Consider the following 20859-nt stretch of genomic DNA (forward strand, 5'->3'; position numbering starts at 1 on the left):
TCTCCTCGCCTCCTGTCCACCCTCTGCCAAGCAGGGTACCGCCTGTGCAAGGGGAGCCCTTGCCAACAGCTCAGCGTTGAACCACATTGCTACAGCCAGGAAGTGACTTTCCTTTCAGAGCTTCCTGCAGAAGCATCACAGCTCTCTTGCTGGGAACTCGCTGCCCACCTTCCATCACATGCGTGTTGCATCCCAGGTCCAAGATACAGGGAAAGTCAGCTGGCCTCATTCAGAACATCAGGAGGAAGAGGAAGAATGGGACCATCACCAACAGTCAGCAGGACACCTAAGGGTGAAGGTCCCAGAAAGCAGCTATCACGCGCTAGAGCTATGACCCGAAGCCATCAGATCACAGTACAGACAAGGAAGGTGGGTCCCGACTTGTTGCTCCCCATTAGCACTAATACAGGAGGTGCACTTTGTACATTCAGTACTGATCCTCAAGTCCTGCTAGAGGGAGGCTTGGGGCTTATTAAGGGGTGCATGTGTGGGATGGGGAGGTTACAAGAGAAAACCTATCCATAGGTAGCAATGGCACACCAGGCTATTGCATTAGCCTTTACCTCTAGGGACAAGGGTTTCAGTTCACAAGGGGACATGCCCCCTGAGAGCAAGAACCAGGCTATTTGTCTCTATCTCCCAACAAGCCACCACTTCATTCCTGAAGTGAGGTGAAGAACTGGAAAAGCCTGAGATTTAGTGGGTCAGGACTGAGGGGCAGATCTAAATTTGTGGGGCCCAGGACTGGAACAGTAGGGGACACAGCAGTTAAGGATGAAGGGGCAGAGACAGGAGTTTGGACATGCAGGACAGGAGCATCAAGAGGAGCTGTGGTCACAAAAGAGATGCATCAGCGAAGCACTGTGGGGATTGGGACAGCAGGTGGTGTTACAGGACTGCAGGGTACATTAGCAGAGCCGTTTTGGAGAAGCTTTCAGAGCTCCAGCTCCTACCATGCTGGACTCTAGCCAGGGCCCTTATGCCCTCACTTTCCTATGCAATAAATACATCCCCATGGGAAAGACTAAAGTTTATCCAATTCCTGTGCCACAAGCACTGAAGCCAGACAGCCCTCTTACTTGGGAGAGAGATAAGATCTGAAACCCACCAGACAGCGGCAGAGACAAGCTCATCATCTCTCTTTAAATATTTGCTCTTACTGGCACCGTCTGCCTTTTTCCAGCCTCCCCACTCTCATTTTCCATGATGCATGCATGAGAAACAGACAACATGTGTTTGCTTTCCATTCCTTCCCCACTCTATACCTACATTTCACACTCCCCCACTGTGCATCATGCCAATGGAGAATCTGGCAGAAAGTTCTCCCTGCCATGAGGGTCCTTCTCCATACCCAGAGACTCCCAAAGAGCTGAGAGAGAGAGAGAGGGAGGACAAGAGACAGCACGCTCAGCATGAATCGCAGCCCGCTATAATCCATGGCAGCTGGGAGCCAGCACACATGCCTATGCAACAAACTCTAATTCTCCAAGCAGGCCATTCTCAGAGCCCAGGGAAGAACCCAGCTGTCTCGGGCTACAGGTCAGGGATGATAAACTGGCACTGTAACGACAGTCTCACATGATACTTAGCCACATCACTGCCCCGCCCCCGGGCAATAGCAATAGTGGTTAGTCACTGATCACACATGCACGTGGTGCTCTAGCGCTCAGATCCTCGTGCAAATCAACCTAGGCAGGGCCTTGGGAGCAAAGGCAAACAGCTTTGGGAAAAGAGTCAAAAGTCTGAGCCCACCTGCAGACAGCCAAACTGGTTCCAAAGGGTGTCCCTTTAACATGGGGGTTTGGAAGCCACTGCTGGCCCCTGCCCACCCAACTCCTGCAGCCAACGGGATGTGGAAGCGACTCCCAGTTCAGTGAGACTCAGACTCTCAGCTCTCACATGACACTTGAGAATCACAGGCCCGGACTGTCTCCTATGTTGGGAAAAGCCTGTGGAAGGGATGGGGAACTCCAGGAGCTTTCATTTGCATTATTCCCCCAGAGTATGCAGAGACGGCAGGACGGTCAAATCTCCAAGCCAGCAGGCCTTGGGGATCAACAAGAGGTCCATGCTATCCTTGCCACCTCACTGGCTCCAGGGCTGCCTGTCCCCACCACAACTCTCCCAGTTCTGTGCCAGGATACATTCCCAGCACCTTGCCCTGCACCTTCCCCTTGGCAGGGATGGGAGACGGAAGAGCAGTAACAGCATGGAGGGGGTGTGCCCTGCAGCTAATGCTGACTAATGACCTTCTCCTCACAAACTCACAAGACCCCCAGCCTCACAAAAGGGCTTCCGCAGGCCGCAAGGAAAGGGGGAAAGTGATGCCAGAGGCGCGCTCCCTGCCCTCCCTGAGCTGGGGGGCCCACAGGGCCTTTGACACCCTTCTACTCACCAAGGGCATGACTTGAGCCACACCGATTACAGCTGGAGAGGCCCAGCAGCCCAAGGCACTGTTATTTCAGATGCAGTAGGAAGCAGCCACCCCACAGACGCCAGTCCTGCCCATCCATCACCCACAGTTTCTTGGGCAGATCCGCTGAGCGGGTGATGGATAGTCGAGGCAGAGAGAGAGGGCAGGAGTGAGGCAGTGAAAGTGCAAGCAGATGTACCGGCTCAGGAGATGGAAATGTGATACCCAGCCTGGCCTGCTCACTGCATAACAGTCCCCCCACTAATTAGCTAATGTGCCCACACAATCTCCATGCACAGCAACCACAGCAGACTGACATTCAGAGGGAAAACCCCCATCTAATAATTCTCCTAGATTTACACTCACCCAAGTGCTGACTCACAAAGCCCAAGCCAGTCAGTTTCAGATGAAGATCTGTCTGCAGAGAACATGTGTGCTCCTGGTAACACACAGGTGCAGACCTACTCACCAGGAAGGGGGCTGCAGAGAGTCCCTTGGTAGCATAACAGGAAAGCATTGATATAATCCACTTAAAACCCCTTTCCAGCCACACTCCAGAGACACTGCTCACAGATGACCAGTCTTAAGGGCCTGCAGTTCGAGGCTCAGGCTTCAGTGATTAGGTCAGGAAATGGAACCCAGTAATTACCCATTTATTATTTCCAGGCCTCAGTGGGTGTGCCAAGAGCCCTGGGTCTGCCACTTTACTGCTTTCCAACATGGCAGGGAAAACAGAAAAGGATTAACCCTAGACCAAGAGGAGGATGGACGTGACTGATGGGGAAAGGGAAGCCCGCAAGGGTACCATCTTCTCACCAAGGGAGGACGTTTCCACGCTGGGTTTGTGTGTGGTTGGTTCAGCGGCACATTCTGCTGCCTCTTCAAGGCTATTGAGATGCCAGCGTTCCAGTGGAACGTTAACAGGCGCGGACGACAATAGAGGAAGGCGGGTTTGCAGCACAGACCTGGCGTGGGTGTTAGCAGCGCTGAAGCTGTCAGCCCAGCTGCGATTACAGAAGAGGAAAAAAGGACAAAACCAAAACACCAGTGACAGAGGTGTCCAGAGGTTTTCCCTCACTGCTGAAGGAAACAGCTTGGATATGGATTTTATTTATTGAGTTCTTGATCATGTTAAGTTGCCTAGAGCCTTGGTTGGGTGTCTTTTTATTATTTTAAATCTCAATATATAGAAAAGAAGCTGACCTGCTTTTTAAGGCATTTATACATGGATGCAATCACAGCAAAAATGTAAACACCCATGCCAACCTCCTCTGTAAGCAACAAGTCCCTGACACGCTAATTTCACCTCCAAAGGGTAAGCAATTCTACATAACCCCAGACAGAGTGCTGTTTTCTGGATTGTATTTAGGAAAAAAAACTAACATCCTCTCACCCCTCCCGCCAAAACAGTGACCAATTAACTTCTGAACAGCCATTGTGTGTGTATCCCACACACACACACACACACACACACACACACACACACACACACACACACACACACACACACCCCCGCCATGGGCCAGACTTGGGGGTTTTGTCCTACAGAACCTGGAACAGAGGTCTGAGGGAGGAGCAGGGGGATCAAATACACACAATTGGTTTTAAAAGTGTTGGTATAAAACTAGGTCCTGCACACCTAGTTGGTTACACACCTGCTTACCTGAACACAGGCAAGTGTAGTACCTCTGAAGCTGACAGGACTATCCACCTGAAGGTGGCTAAATGCACGCCTGTTTGAAGGATGGGGTCTCTAGCAAGTGGTGGTGATGGGGGTGTTATTTTCCAGCTTTCAAGAACTTGCTTCAATGGATGACTTGTGGTTGTTGATATTTAAAGAACATTATTTAAAAAACACAGTTCACTGCTCCCTTTTAAAAAGCCATTTCCAGCTTCAAAACCCTGGCTGAAATCCATGTTACAACTCTCCCTGGGGCCAGTATTTCACCCCATAATTTTTAACTCTCCACAACCAATGCAACTGTTTTATCGAAAGCACTTTAGATCGTTATAAAACGGAAGGAACTAAAAATCTCATTTACTTTCACTCCTTATGCTTTTGGCTTAACAGTTTGCACCTCTCACAACTTGGACAACAAAAGGAGACTTGTCCCTTTCACATTTTGCTTTCAGTCAATTTCACTTGAAAGCTTCAGGAACCTGCCTGACACTGGTGGCAAACATTGAAGGAAAAGTTTATTTTCTTCGCTTTATTTCAAATGCTCTAGAGAGATTATATATGTAAAGAATGACAGCAGTGTATCTTCTGGGTTTTAGATATGGAAAGAATTTATGTTCTGTTCAGGTGTTTTCTGGGTGGAGGGAGGGATCAGGGGTGTGCACGTGTGTGTACACAAAATCTAAATTGTATGCCCCATTTAATCTGCTGGTCTCTCGAAAGAAGCTGTGTGTGTGACTGGACCCGTTGAAATAAGGGCTATGTTTTCCTCTCTCTTTTTAATCTGGCCTCCAAATCTGTACTTCCACTTTTGCATCTGTTTTGCATCTTCAGATGGAACTGCTGAGCACCCAGACATTGAATTTTCACACACAGAGGGCCAGCTACTCATGCAAAAGGTCTAGCTGGCATTTAGATTTGGAGGCCTGGGCCTGGTAATTTGGCTTTTTCCATCGCTTACGAAGAGAAACCTGATTAGCCCTCACTTTAAATGAGCCAGTCAGTGGCATCTCTGCCTCTTGCACAAGGAGCAATGGAACAGAAAAACAGAGTTTTAAAATATTTAAGAAAAGTAAATTACAGAGGCCCAATAAAGTGCATTAGCACTGATAGAATATACTAAAGACTAAACTTCTGTTCCTCTCTGCTCCACCAGTATTAATCGCCCCTCCAGTCCACATTCAGAATGCATAAGGAAACACTCTCACCAAGCCATGACACGTGGACACAGGTCCATCGGGATCCAAGCAACATGAAACAATCTCTTCGCTCTTTCATACATGCTCTGCCTTGTATTTTGGCCAGCTTTGATTTAGTTGCTTGAGTTCAGAAGCCTATTTCTGTCCAGAGCCAGCACTGGGTCAGAATGAGCAACAGCTGAAAAATAGGTTCACAGATTGCAAAAGGGAGAGTGGGCAATAACGACAGAGGTAGCTGGCACATCCCTGGCAGGGCACAGATCAGCAGGGAATGTGAAACGTCAGAGGATGACGGACGCCCCAAAGGGACCTGTTCATTCCACTGGTTTCCCACTAAATGCAGAGTCAATGGTTTGGTTCTGGTATTCGAGGCCTTCCGTGAAAATGGCCCACGACACTCCACCATGACACAAACACCCCTGTGACGTCCTCAGGACAGCGACATGCCACTAGTGCCACGGACCAAAAGTAAGGCTCACAAGCGTGGGAGAGAAGTTTCTTGGCTGCTATGCCAAAAGCGTGGAAATGGCTTGCCACAGGGATTAGAATAACAAGTCTCAGGACGGAACGTGGAACTCGGTGGCCTTCCCTCAATACAACACAACCCGCAGAACAGGACCAACAGGAGATCCTTTGGAATATTTAATCCCATCAGGTGCTTGGTCACCATGGCAATAAGCATGGCATTAATGCCTAGATAAATAAACGGAGCAGATATAACCCTTTGGCAGATGGAGTCCAGGTTTCTTACTGTAATCTGAGGACACACTTCGCAATGCCCCCCACACCCGCTTCTCTCACTATTCAGCAGTAATGGATGAATGTTTCACATCTCTAGGGGAAAGGCACTTTAAAAAAAAAAAATCAATAGCAAAAGGTTAATGTGCTCTGTTAACATCACTCAGGAGAACCATGCCCCAGAAATGAAAGGTGGCAGAGAATGCTGTCTTAAGAGGAGCAGGCTGGTGACCTGCAGGTCCTGGTGACAGAGAACACCATACTCATTTAAATTCATGTCAGCAGTGGCTGAGTTCAGAGGGCAAAGCTCCTCTCACTGGGTGAAATTCACCTTTGTGGACAGGTCTACGCACCAGCTCACACCGACTCACCTCACAGGAGGGGGAGAGGGAGGAGGGTGTCCCACCAAGAGACCCCAACCAGGATGGGGCCAGCACAAACACATAGTAAATGAGACAGTTCATGCCCCAAAGAGCTCACAAGACAAGACAGGTGGGTAAGGAGCGTGGGAGGGGAGAGTAACAATAATAAAAGGTTGTAGCACAGATCAGGCTGTTGCTATTGTATATAGATTTGTGGCGTGCTGTTTATTGAGCACAGAAAATTGAGACTCCATGGGTCGGTTTCACACGCTGATTCCCAGGAGACCCCAAAGCCCTGGTGTTTTGCATTCCTAACCGCAGGGAAAGGTACAACAGAAAACAAAAACGGCTTACGTGGAATATTTCAAATAACCATGAAAAGATTGGACTCCTAACGGGGTATAAAAACCTCTTTCAAAAAACACAACCAACACCCCAGCCTACCCACTTTGGACTTCAGCTATAACTGACAAAGCCATTTAAAAGCAGAGGGAAACACCAATACATTAAACCCATATGCTATCAGTGTTACAAATTCTACAGGCCTAACTCAGATGAGCCAGCTTCACTCATGTTAGCAAATCCCATGGACTTCAGCAGAATTGCTCACCTGAGTAAGAGCTGCAAGGCTGTGCTTTAGGGCCTGTCTACACAAACGTTTCGTTCACGACGCGCCAGGGTGTGAATCTACCCCACACTAGCCTGCCTTGCAATTAATGGTCCTTGTGGACCCTGCTGATGCATTCACGGTTTCTTAGTGAGCTTTGATATAGTCCCACAGCAAAGCAGGGGAGATCAAAGCTCACTAAGGAACCGTTATTGTGTGTCAGCAGAATCCACATGGACAACTAGTGCACAGAAGGCTAGTGCAAGGTAGATTTACACCCCAGCTTGACAAACTAAATGTTCGTGTAGCCAAGCCCCTAGTTTTGGTCTTTAGAAGGAGGGAGACCACCAGCAGGAGGTGCTAGAATGCCACTGTTACATGCTGGTTATTTAAATGCTTTCACAGTTCATGCCCAGGGAGGAGCATCCGAGGCTGTTTGAATTTTGAGACTTGGAGTAAAAATGGATCCAACTTTTCTAAATACCAAAATCTGTGTAAAGAAGCGCTGCTCTCTATTTACCTGTCTTCTCGGTTGCGATCCAGTGAGTAGAACTGCTTGCGTAGCCACCTACAAGGAAACAAACACACAGACACCCACGCAGTAGTTTTACTCCATAAATCTTGATTGCTCAACATCGAAACATGCTCTCCAGGCCTAATTCTGTCAGGTTCTGAATTGTCCTCAGTTCCCTTTCATGTCAAGCCCCCACTCCCATCAGAATGCCCAGCTAGACCTCCGTGCAGCAAGTTAGTTTCCTACGAAGGGTCTGTGTTCTCACATTTTTAATGCACCCAGCACCCCTACTGGCAAGCAGGATCAGGCTCATCCTAATCACAGAGCCAGGGGAGCATTCCGTACCACACTAGGTCAACGCAATGAAACCTTTTACTTTGAGAGCCTTGGGCTCAAACCCCGTGTAGTTCACAAGCGGAATGAGGTGGATTCTCTCAGCCTAGGTTCTAAGTGGCTCCTTACTCCTATCCCAGAAGCTCCCACACAATTTGCAGGTTGGCTGAGGTGCCTCAGCACCAACGTGCGCCTTGAAGAGGCGTTGCTGCCAGTGAGGATTCGGATGCCTTGGCAGAGTGGTATGCGGTTGCCGGGATGCTGCAGGACAGTACAGACAGCTGTCTTGGCACAGACCAGGGTGTCTGGAGCCATAGAAAAAGGGAGGCGGGTGAGGACTGAAGTGCGTTGGCAGAGAAGGGCTTGGAGGACAAACGGGAACAAAGCAAAGGCTGCCAAGCCAGGCAGAGCTGTGAGGGGGAAGCCAACAGAGCGGCTGCCTGCCTGGGTTTCGTTAGCCCCTCACATCCATGAAGCTTGCCTTACCTTTCGATTTGCAAAGGGGTGGGGGCCTTTAGCGTATCCACCACCAGCCAGTTTAACCCTCTGATCCACATGTTGACTTCATCCTCAGACGTGGCTGTGAAAATAGAGAGCAGTGCACGTGAAGGAACAAGACAGGCGCACTGACCCTGGCTGACACGGAGGAAGCCCCGGCACAGCTGTCGCGTGGCAGGAGGAAGTGGATCCTTCTGGGCCAGAGTCCTAATCACCCCCTCAAGGTAGATCCACGTCAACCCCTCCTTCACCATCCATTGTCTAACATAAAAAATTACAGCACCGCTATCTGGTCTCCCCTTTTGTGCCCAGCCTTTCCCCGCGTTGTCAGTAACTCCCACCTTGCTGATCTCCCCCGATTCTCTCCTGCTCCTGACAGCAATCCTCCCCGTCAAATTGTCTCCAGCCATCAGCTTTCACCCACATCTCTCTCAATACAGATGAAGGATTGGTTCATAACTACCTCCATACTCAGCGTTTTAAGCCACCTTGGTGATGAGGGTTGGGGGTTTTTTGGCGCCTGTTTGTTTTCAAGGAGCGACATTTAAGCGGTTCTGGAGACACAAGCGACAGCTATTTTTAGAATGTGTGCGGATTTCTTTTTAACCTCCCCATTGTTTGCTGTATCCTCTTTGAAGCTAGAAAATAACATCTCTCCCCCTGTGCATTCTGGCAATCTCCATGCAGAAGACACAGTTGTCTTGCATATGTAGAAGCCAGTATGGCTGCCCACCAAGGCTTGTCCATGGGAGAAAGATGCACCCATTTAACTTAAATCAGTTTGTAAACAGATAGAGTGAAATCAGTGCCAAAGGCTGTGTTGAATGCCTTTAGCTCAGTTTAAGAGTGGCTTGTCTCAGTTTCAGTTTAAACCTGTTCTTAACTGGCCTAAACTAAATTGAAACAAGCCACCCTGAACCTGAAATGAGAACGTCTATACTGCCTTTGGCACGGATCTACTATCAATTTAAATTCATACCTTAAGTTAAATCAGTGCAACTTTCTGCTCTAAACAAGCAATAAGAAAGGTGAAAGGAATATTTGAAGTTAGTAGCATTCAAGCACATACATTATGTCCATTTAATATTTAAGTAACAACAAAGATTGGATAGGATATTGACTGATAGCATGCCCAGTTCTGCCCAAAAGAAAGAGGTAGCTATAATCCCTGCCCTGAGTGTACAACCGAAATAATCCTTCGGATCCAAAGCCAATGGAGGGTTTTGCCCACCTTGCAGGCTGAGAGTTTTCAGCCGGAACTCCATTCCGTAGAGGATGACAAAGCAGTGAGACTGGTCTGGCCGGAAAGAGGGATCTTCCTGGTATCGGTCAAAATCTCGGGAATTATTTCCTTGACGAATCTCTCGGATTTCACGAATATCGACTGGGGGAAAAGAGGAACAGAAAGGGAATGAGAAGACTGAAAATTTAGCAGAACAGCTCTGGGGTATCTGAGTTCTCAAACACACCAGTGAAGGAGAGAACGGGTGAGAGGCAAGCAGGGCCCAGAGGCTAGGCATTAGCCTAGGGTTTGAGAAGTTGAAACAGAAGTCTCTGCTCTGCCACAGATTGTTGCATGACCTCAGCCAAATCACTTCACCTCAGTCTTCCCTTCTGCAAAATCGGGTGTGATTTATCCCAGCCAGCTCACAAGGGTGTCTGGAGGACTCCTTAGTAAACGGCCATTCAGTCTTCAGAAGATGTAAGGTGCTACAAGTGCCCTACAGAGAGATGCTACCCCTAGGTTTGTGCTAGGAAATGACAACTTTTCATTCCAAGCCTGCCCTCTCTAGGTAGACAGCACCTTGGGGCTTTCACTTTTTATTGACATCATGGCTGTTAGAAAGCATCAAAGATCCCTTGGTCACTAGAGAAGACAGAGGGAAGGGCACCAATAACATGACTATCATTACCTGAGGGTATGGGTACACAGGTGAATTTAGCAGCCATTAGATGCTGTTGGCCTAAGGGAGTTGGGCACCTAACTCTGAAAACCCGGCCATAACAAACTGCCTTTGCCTGGATACGTTGGAGGGCAGGGAGGGGAAGGCTGCTTTATAAACATACATTATTGACTGCTTCACCTGCAGTAAATCCTGCTCCATTCTGCAGAAGGCCAGGGTACCCTGGCTGCAGCAGGAATGAGGGTGTAGGGACAAGGTAATGACTCTGTGCAGCAGGAGTGTCTGAGTTTCACACACACTGGAGCCCAGTTTCCTCCTATATCTCTACACAGGGAGGTGGGGACCGGGGGGATCCACCAGCATAGCTCCCTGCTGAGCCGGGGAGCCCCAGCCTAGCACAGCTTCAGCACTGTCAGTAGCAGACTCAGAGCAACTCCACAGCTGCTCCATGGCCTGGAGAGGTAGAAAGGAAGGATTCCTCCTGCCCCCTTCAACCCCCTTTCCTTGTCCTTATCCTGACCTACCTCTCTCCTTAAGAGGCTTGTTGTTATTGATTGAGGCTACAAAGCCCCCTGCACAGCCAGCCCCAGTGCCTGAGTGCTTCCTCTCACCCCAGCAGTGCACCTCAGCCATGCCCTTGAAGGGGTTGAGAGGGCATTTCAATCTTCATGACTCATTCGGTCCTTGATTTCTCAGCTAAGAGACTGTTAACATGACTGTCAGCTAGGGCCAACTGTGATGGTGAAAATTTCTGATGGGATCCTTTTTTACTGGATTGGGATTCAGATCAGACAGGTGCTACGTGAGGTTACACTTTTTAATGTTTCCCAACTCTCTTTTCCCCCACAACCACCTTCTCACTCAGGTCGTCCATCAAATATGGTTTGGCTTAGAACCTCTGAACTTGGCTTACTCCACTGAAATCAACAAGGATTCATGCCTTTGGCTATTTCTGTGAAGCCTGGTGGATTAACTTTGGACAACACCAGTACAATACTGTACTTTCTCAATTCTGAGAATGCCACCAAGTTTATAAACCTGGTTGCTCATGCCCTGATAGTGCTCATCACACAGCTGCAAACTAACAAGCCTGCACGTGAACTGACAATACAGAAGTGGTTCAAAAAGATCTGAACTGGACATAGTTTAATACAGCATTCAAAATCCAGGCAGATCAAACACGTGCATCAAGGAGTCACTGATCAGATATTACACTCATGGAGCGGGGAAAATTCTCAGGAAATTCCCATACAACTGCACTCTCCCCCTCCAATTTAGTTAAGCTGCAGTTTTAAAGTTCAGATCTATAATTTTTAGGGAGAAGGAGCTTCTCAGAACTTTTTTTGAAATGCAAAAGCAAAGAGAGGCTAAAGTTTACTTTTAAAGTTACGTTTGGATGAACACTCAGATGTAAATTACTGCAAACAAGCCTTAATTCAGCTCCGGAATCCCTGCCAAAATGTATCCACACTGCCACATTATACATGTTCTGCTATGATGTTGTGAACCACACCCTTCTGCTACACAGTTTGATATGCAACATCTCATTCTATGCACCAATTGTTCACTGTGTGCAATTCCTACTGGACCACAGTCTTTTTTCTCCTCCAGTTCTCAGTCCCTTCCCAAGATTGCTATGCTAACCTCTGAGCTCTTATCCTACACATACACACAAAACCCTTCCCAATAGAGTCAAGATCTTATCAAGATTCTCTCTTTCTGAACGCACACACACACACACACACAGCTTATATCCGCCATTGCAACGGAAGTCTCAAAGCCACATCTATTGCCATCTCCGTCACCTCTACAAATATCACTGGTTTTCATACATTGTAAGCGGTTCTCAATCTTTTTATGCAGTGACCTTGTGTTGTAACAGAAAAGTGTTTTGGGACCCTCCTCCTCTAGTCTGGCCACAAAGAAAGTGAGTGTGATCAGAATGTCCTGAGCCTGGTGGTGAACCCCCCCCCCATTTGTGAATCCATGTGTAATGTGCAAGGGGGATAAGTAATGTTGTAAGTCATGCAGCCCAGCCTCTGTGGCCAACCACTCCATCCCATCCACTCTAGCAACACTAACCACAGACCTATATCACTCACCAAACCAAGTGGATACATTAGCATCTTAGCTCTTCCAGACAGAGCAGAATGAATACTGCACACAATGAATGGCTCTGTCATTAGCAAAAGATACGTAACTATTTGTGTCAATTACACAACCAATGCAAAGCCTTGTCAAACTGCCACACTAAATCATAAGCATTTCTTATCTGTGATATATATGGATGATATACAAGAGTAGTGGAATGCAGAGGCAGAGTTAAGGTTATTTGGAGAACTCTTCATTCTCTTTCAGTTTTTTTCTCCCCTAAGTGTAACCTCATCTTAGAATCATTTTACTTTTTAGGGTTGTAGTTTTGTCAAGAGAACAAACAAATAATTTTATAAATAAGGTTTTTCCTCCCCTGAAATGATGGCAATGAACATAAAACCTTTAGTTCGGTTTAATCAAATCCAGTTTAACAAAGCTCCATAGTCTTGGAACCCCCATGTATTTAGAATCTCTTCTTCTCCTAATTACAAGCTAGGTTTTCAGATCCATCCTACTCTTTGCTTTAAACTACTCCGCTGTGTCCCTTTCACTTTTCCCTTAAACTATTCGCACCCAAAAGAGATCACAGCAGCCACTTCTGTCCACCCCTTCTTTGCATGGATCTCCCTAACAAGTCTAGTTATGAACAGGAATCACATTGGCCTCTGCCTCCCCACATGGCACCAGGTGCCCGAGTGCAGTCTCCGCATTTGTGTATGTCTGCAGAGCTGCAGGCTGAGCCTGCCAGAGTTATTGCCTACATTAATACGCCAGCACGTTTCACTGGCCTTCCCCCAGCCAGACACAGCTGAATACCAAATACATCCGGGCGGCACCCAACAGGCTGCAGGAAAAGCACAATGCGGGAACCAACAAAACAAAACCTTCTGAGTTCTAATTGTGGCTTATTCCCTACAGAACCAAAGAAAGGTTTCACTGAATCCAAGGTCTGTCCTGCTCCTAAAAAAGAATCCTTCCCACAGCCCAACAGGAAATCTCTCGTATTTTACTGCTGGGAAGCTACCAGAGAGCAAATATTTTTTAAAAAGGTACGAAAAGCAAAATCTCTGGGGATCGTTTCAATGACAGAAAACAAACCCCTAACTGGAATCCGTGTCATGCAGCATTTAAAGAAATACAAGCCACTACCTAGGATTGGGAAGGGGTGTGAAGAAAGGACACACGGTGGCCACCTGTCCCGATTTTTAAATAGGCTATAATCCTTCCCTTGCAACAGGAGTTCAACTGGCTTCTGATTTGGCTCTAATAGAAAATCCTAACTTGGCTCTGGGGCAGACACAACTGCATCATTATGGGACATGGAGTGAATTGTACAACAGGACAAATCTAAGAAGGATGCAACCATAGATGAAGGTGGGAGTGACTGAAAATCATGGCCCTCTCACAGCCCATTGACTAGGTAACAGATTCCTTCATCACCCAAAACTCCAACATGACCAACAACGGTTACTTCTTCTTGGTTCTGCCAACCGGGGCCTTCACACTACCAACCTTTGATAACTTTGTGGAATCCCACTTGCTGTGGCTGGACCTGAGACGTGGGCAGACTACTTAATGCCACGCCGGTCAGGGCTCGCACCAGAAACCTCCTGGTGCTGCTTTTACATTCATCAGATGGGATACATTCAGCTCAGGTTATGAGCAGCCAGCACGTCAGCCTGTTTCCTCCAGGCAAAAGGTCCAGCAGAAAGGCAATGGCTGAACGGGGCAAGTTAAACTTAGGCAACTGAGACACAGTCAGAAACTGAATGCTCAAACCATATCGGCACGAAGACAGCGTGCAGCTATAATGAATGCCAACAACCTCCAGGATCAGACTTATTGGGGCACAGGAACAGGCTTACGGCTCTGGAAATCCTCGGCACCTCAGACTGGGCTGCCCCAGCGTCATGCTGTTGGAACACAGGGCAAGTCAGCCAGCACTCCCAACAAGGAACGGAACTCAAGAACATCCCAGCTACAGTCCTCTCAAGACACCAGCCAAGTGATCTCACTTTAAGGCAGCATCTAGAACAAGGTAGGAGACGCTTTGAATTCAATGTGAGCTATTTCAGTTGTGCCAAGATAGGATAGGGATGGGTACACTGTACATTGAGATTGATTAGATGGATCTGAGTGTAGGAGGGCAAGGGGATACCCTCAATGCCTACCCTTTCCAGAGTAGATTCTGGGAAAGGATTTTGATTACCCTAAAAAAACCAGAACCGCTTGCTTCCTGGAAAAGTGTCTTTAATCTTCAGGGGAACCAAATAATGACATTTGTGAGTCACATTTTCTAGAAACCCGATGTTTCCAAGCAATTCAGAATACAGCTTACTGCAAACGGGGGTGGGGAGGGGGATGTAATTCAACCCTGGTGTAGCTCCACTTACTGCATAGACTGGTGAGTAACATGACCCTGCGTTTCATTTTAGTTTATTTGGCTGGGTAGAAATCCGACACGCCACCCAACAGCAGCACAGGCGGAAGGCTCTGGTGGGCAGGAGAGCAAACAAGTATGTTCACTCCTGACCAAGTAACAGACTGCAGCAAGGAACATGTTACTCACTGCAACTCAAGTAACTTGGGACTCGCTGTGTGAATGACCCTTCAACTGTTATCCGTAGGATGGATTATGAATATAGCTAAAAACAACACTGGAAATAGAGACCATCACTTGGATCCATTTGCCATTGCATGCGCATACGTGTACCCCCTCCGCCCCGCAAAGATACAAGGGTGCACCTGATCCCCTACGTGCTGCATCAGCTGTTTCCGGTTGCCAACTGTCATAAAAGAACCCATATTTTTGACAGTACTTGGACTTGCCCCTAGATACGGCTTTGAAGTTGATTGGCATTCACTGCAGCATGCTTCCTGCTTGGCACAGGGTGCAGCTAGCCTGGCTGTAGCCAGAACTGCTCCTGACTCCCCATCCCACAGCCTTCAACTCCCTCCCAGTTCCCTGAGTGGCAAGGGACCCATTCTCCTAGTCAGAACTGCACATGACTCTTTGCAACAACTCTCTTCCCACCTCCTTTTCAGCCAAAGTAGACCCAACAACTCTGTCTAGTCACAAGAATCCTGACAGCACTGTCAACTGAGTCAACATCTCGCACCATATTTTTACATAAGTAAATAAATAAATAAATGGACTCTCAGATCCAAAAATAATTCTTTCAAACACACAGTTTCCACGCGTCCACCTACCTATGTCATCACCTCCCACAGTCTACGATACATTCAGGGCCTCTTCCTTAACACAAGGGGGCTTTCCTTGTATTGATACGGTTAGTCTAAAAGATCTATATTTTGTTCATTCCTCCTTCCTTCCCCTCACACAGCACTTACTGCACGATGAGCCAAACTCTGCTCTCAGCTACATTCATTTCAATCAGAAGTAACTCCCTAGAGAGTTCAGCTCCATGTTTTTTACTGGGATCTTCACAGGGATTTATCCATTTTAACAATACTGCAGCATTCCACAGTAACAGTCCAACATGGCTTTCCATAGCGATGGTGCAGGGCTAAGGGCTATTCCTGTTGAAGACTTTAAATGCAGGATGTGGCTAGAAGAGACTCAGCAGTTAGGTCTTCACTGACCAAAAAGGTCTGTTTCTACCATGGAATAAGCAATGTGCATTAGCTGTCCTGCTGCATGGAGACAAATCAGTTTTACTGTGTGATAAACTAGGTGGTAGCGTAATGCCGACCTCACCTATGCGCCTTGCAGTAAACACTACAATTGCCTGGTCTCCATTCGGATACCGCAGCAAGATCATTATCCCGTGTTTGTTTTGTTTACAGAGAAATAACTAAAACCTTCGCCTCTGTCAGCGAAAACAAAGCCAGGTCTCAGTGCACGTCGGACACTTGTGTTCACGCAAATACACCATTCAGTGGTGAAACATTTTAGAGACAAGTCAATCAAACCAGAAACTTCTCAGAGACCCAAGCGCCCACTCTTCTGGGAGTAACTGATTTCATAACAGAAACTTCTCTCTCTACGGAAACCATACACTAAGAGGGGGCAGCGTGACAACAGCTATCTCACAGAGCGCATGGCAGCTCACCGCTGCCTGCTCTGCCCCCTCTCAACCACACAGACACTCCTGCGTGTGCATCTGGGGGACGTGATATTGTGGCTTGGGTTTTAGCACATACAACTTCTCTTCTCAGCAGCTTCTTTTGTCTCACACAGCGGCAGAGCAGCCACTTTTTAGTGCTTTGCTTGTCTACCAACTTGAACAACTCAAGAATCTTCCTGGCCTCTTCACATGCAACAAGGAAGAAATTCCTCAGAAAGCAAGTGCACATGTGAATGCCCTGATCAGACAGACACTGGAACATCCAAGATGCTTTCCTGAATGATTCTGTCCCCCTTCTGTTTGAGAAGCATCCATGCATCCAAAACTCTTGTATCCTCCCAAAGAGGAGAGATGCCAACAGAATTTAGGGGTTACTTCCCTGTTCATACCCACGCTTCATCAGCCCCATAAATACCACCTCCAGATAGGATAGAGGGCAAGAATACTCTGCTTCCTCAGCTCCTTAGTTTCATGCCTTAGTTCTCCCTGCCTCCCTGCACCCAGGAGAATCCTTCAGCCCAAGGATTTTGCCCTCCTCTCTGTCCCTCCCACTCCCAGCCCTCCCATGCTGTAACTGTCACATCTGACAATAAAACAAACCTGGGGACCTCCCAGCCATGCAGAGGCAGCCCGGCCTGGAGAGCAGAGCAGGGAGGGCAGCCAGTGTCCCGGCTCTCACAGCGTGGAGAACCAGGGGTCCGAGTGGGCTGTGAAGCTCCCACCAGCTTCCAATACACCGGCTCCTGGCAGGAGGCGACAGCTTTCAAACTGAGTGCGCACCCCATAGTTTGAAAACCTCTGTGCTAAATGGAAGACAGAAATCACTTCTGACAGGCCAGTAAGCCTAACTTCAGTACCAGGCAAACTGGTTGAAACTATAGGAAAGAACAGAATGATCAGTCACAGATGAACACGATTTGTTGGGGAAGAATCAACGTGGCTTTTGTATAGGGAAATCATGCCTCACCAATCTACTAGAATTCTCTGAGGGTGTCAACAAACACATGGACAAAGGTGATCCAGTGGATATAGTGTACTTGGACTTTCAGAAAGCCTTTGACAAGGTCCCTCACCAAAGGCTCTTAAGCAAAGTAAGCAGTCATGGGATAAGAAGGAAGGTCTTCTCATGAATCAGTAACAGATTAAAATATAGAAATCAAAGGGTCAGTTTTCACAGTGGAAAGAAGTAAATAGCAGGATCCCCCAGGGATCTGTACTGGGACAAAAGCTGTTCATCATATACATAAATGATCTGGAAAAAGAGCTAACAGTGAGGTGGAAAAGTTTGCAGATGATATACAAAGTTACTCAAGACAGTTAAGTCCACAGCTGACTGAAGAGTTATAAAGGGATCTTACAAAACTGGGTGACTGGGCAACAAAATGGCAGATGAAATTCAACGTTGATAAATGCAAAGCTATGAACATTGGAAAACATAATCCCAACTATACATATAAAATAATGGGGTCTAAATCAGCTGTTACTGCTCAAGAAAGATCTTGGAGTCATTGTGGATAGTTCTCTGAAAACACCTACTCAATGGTCAGTGACAGTCGAAAAAGCTAACAGAATGTTGGGAATCATTAGGAGATAGATAAGACAGAAAATAGCATAATGCCACCATAGAAATCCATGGTACGCCCACACCTTGAATATTGCATGCAGCACTAGTCACCTAATCTCATAAAAGATACATCAGAATTAGAAAAAGGGCAGAGTAAGACAATAAAAATGATTAGTGGTAGGGAACATCTTCCATACGAGGAGAGATTAAAAAGACTAGGAATGTTAAATTTAGAAAAGAAACCACTAAAGGGGGATATGATAGAGGCCTATAAAATCATGAGTGGTGTGGAGAAAGTGAATAAGGAAGTGTTATTTCTCTCTTCACAGAACACATGAACCAGGCAGAGGTCACCCAATGAAATTAATAAGCATCAGGTTTAAAACAAACATAAGGAAATATTTCTTCACACAATGCACAGTCAACCTGTGGAACTCGTTGCCAAGGGATGTTGGAAAGGGCAAAAGTATAACAGGGTTCAAAACAGAATTAGATAAGTTCATGGAGGATAGGTCCATCAATGGCAATTAGTCAAGAGGATGAGGGATGCAACCCCATGCTCTGGATGTCCCTAAACCTTTGACTGCCAGAAACTGGGAATGGATGACAGGGGACAGATCATTTGATAACTGCCCTGTACAGTTCATTCCCTCTGAATCATCTGGAACTGGCCACTGTTGGAAGACAGGATACTGGGCTAGATGGACCATTGGTTTGACCCAACATGGCCATTCTTATGTTCAGTTATACCTGCACAATCCATTGTCTTCCAATCTGGACCCCAGGAATGCCAGCTCAATGCCATTAGCATTCAGGGGGCTGCACAGAGGTAACCCAGCACAGAAACTATGGCATTAGCCTAGGCAGACCCAGGTTCCAGTCCATGCTCTGCCACAGACTTCCTGTATAACCTTGGCCCAGTCATTTAGCTTCTCGGTGCCTCAGTTCCCCAACGGTAAGATGGGAATAATAGCGCCCCCTATCTCCTAGGGGGCTTTGAGGATAAGTGTGCTAAAGATTGTGAAGTGCTCAGATAAAATGATAATTGGGGCTGTATGCATACCCTGGAGAGATAGTCAGTCTTCTTGGCATCATGAGATGGAAGGAGCCTAGCTTGACGTTAAAACAAACACTGTGGCATCTGCGCCAATCCAATGCAGACTCAGTGAGACACAACATGCAGGGACTCCCACAATACCATTTTTTGCAGCCACCTTACAGAATGGAATCCCACATTTGGGTAGGTCAGATTTGGGGTCTGTGTACTGGTGAACAAGGTTTCTTTGAAGTGGCTGGGTTACACCAAACCACAACGATGCTTAATATCAGCCTCTGCTAGTCTCATGGACCTACCTACAGCCTTAGTCCGTGTCCTTGTATCAGGTTAGCTTAAGCCAGTTCCTTACATTAGACAATGACCTGCCTCCTGGAAAACACTCCACACATGACTTCAATGGAACCACTTACGTGAAGTCAAGTCTTTGCTTACATGTTTTGCTGGACTGGGCCAGAAAGCTTGACACATGGCAATACTGAGCCCTGTATTACCATCATCTCACATTTACACTGCTCCCTCCATCTGCAAAGATTCCCACGGGCTTTGCACCCCTATACTGTCCCTGCACAAGTTACTCACCCCTGAAATGCAGCCACCTCTTGGGTAGAAGGCAGAAGATGTTAAACAGTGCACGGCAACGCTGAACAGCAGCTCAGGTCAGGAAGTAAAGAATACCATGTCTAACTGTAATTGCAATGGGAATTTAGGTAGGCAGTGATTACTTGATTCGGAATCTGGCTAGGACAGAGATTAAAATCACCGCTCTTAAGAAAAGTGCCATAAGATCTTTAATAGCCGTGAGGCACCAGGACCTACATTTTACATTTCATTCCAAATAAATAGAGAAATAACCTCAGTATGCATTATAACCGGGAGCGAGGAGGGTTTGAATTAGACAGATTTTTAAAGGTTGGGATTACGTCTCTCCTATTAGTACGTACATAGGTTTAAAAGCTACAATAGCTCCACCTCCGAACTTTGCACATCTTCCTCTGCCATGAATCAGAATGACAGAGATCCAATTAAAAAAATAATCAATCCACAGCTCGCAGATATAGTATTAGAAAGCAGTGGGGTTACTACATCTGCTCCCTCACCACGACCACACGTATTCTTGTACCAGCCATGAGCATTTTCAGTGCACCCGTGCTACTGGGTTTTTCAAAGAAATGCATAGCCATGTTGTTAGCGGTTTGGTTTATTAAAAAGGGGCAGGAGTATCACAGACGAGGTCCCAAATTTGACCTGCCTTGTTCTTTCTGGGCCTGGGGGGGGGGGGGGGGAGAGAGGAGGAGGAGGAAGGTGCTGCTAAGAGGAAGCTAGATTCTAGTGTCTACAAAGGCCCAAACCCAGCAATCCTTCCCCGTTCAAGGAGAAATACAAATTAAAATGGAAAAGCTGCTATTTTAGTGCAATGCACTGGCCAAGCTCCCGCTTCTGTTCTGCAGTTGAATGGCCAGCCAGCCCAGCACTGTGCCCAATAACGCTGGTGCTCTCAGAAACGTAAGGTCAGATTCTGTCGCTCTAACTTCATGTGCAAGTAATAGCATGGATTCAGGTAAAGACATTTGCTTTGGGACTCAGGAAACCCAGGCTCAGTTGCCACCTCTGTCACAGGATTCCTGTATGACCTTGGACAAATTGCAATCACGCTGTGCCTCCAATCCTCATCTGTAAAACAGGGATAACAGTATTTCCCTAGCTCAGTGGTTTCCATGTTTCCCCCTGAGGGTCTGCAGTCTAGGTCTAAGATTTCTCAAGGAGTCCGCACCTCCATTCGAAATTTCTTAGGGGTCCACAAATGAAAAAA

General features: G+C 47.1%; 1 protein-coding gene across 8 annotated transcripts in view; it reads right to left on the minus strand.

Moving 5' to 3' along the window:
- PLCG1 (phospholipase C gamma 1) overlaps positions 1 to 20859 on the minus strand; it is an 84790-nt gene that overhangs the window by 43422 nt on the left and 20509 nt on the right. For all 8 annotated transcript variants that reach the window (XM_067554396.1, XM_067554395.1, XM_067554394.1 and 5 more), the window contains 3 exons: positions 9574 to 9726; positions 8331 to 8424; positions 7518 to 7565 (listed from right to left, as the gene is read on the minus strand). In XM_067554396.1, the coding sequence (XP_067410497.1) occupies positions 7518 to 7565; positions 8331 to 8424; positions 9574 to 9726 (295 nt within the window). The remainder of the gene's footprint in view (positions 1 to 7517; positions 7566 to 8330; positions 8425 to 9573; positions 9727 to 20859) is intronic.

Source organism: Emydura macquarii, unplaced genomic scaffold (assembly GCF_026122565.2).
Source record: "Emydura macquarii macquarii isolate MOO-44397 ecotype Brisbane River unplaced genomic scaffold, CSIRO-AGI_Emac_v2 contig_1483, whole genome shotgun sequence".
NCBI lineage: Eukaryota > Metazoa > Chordata > Testudines > Chelidae > Emydura > Emydura macquarii.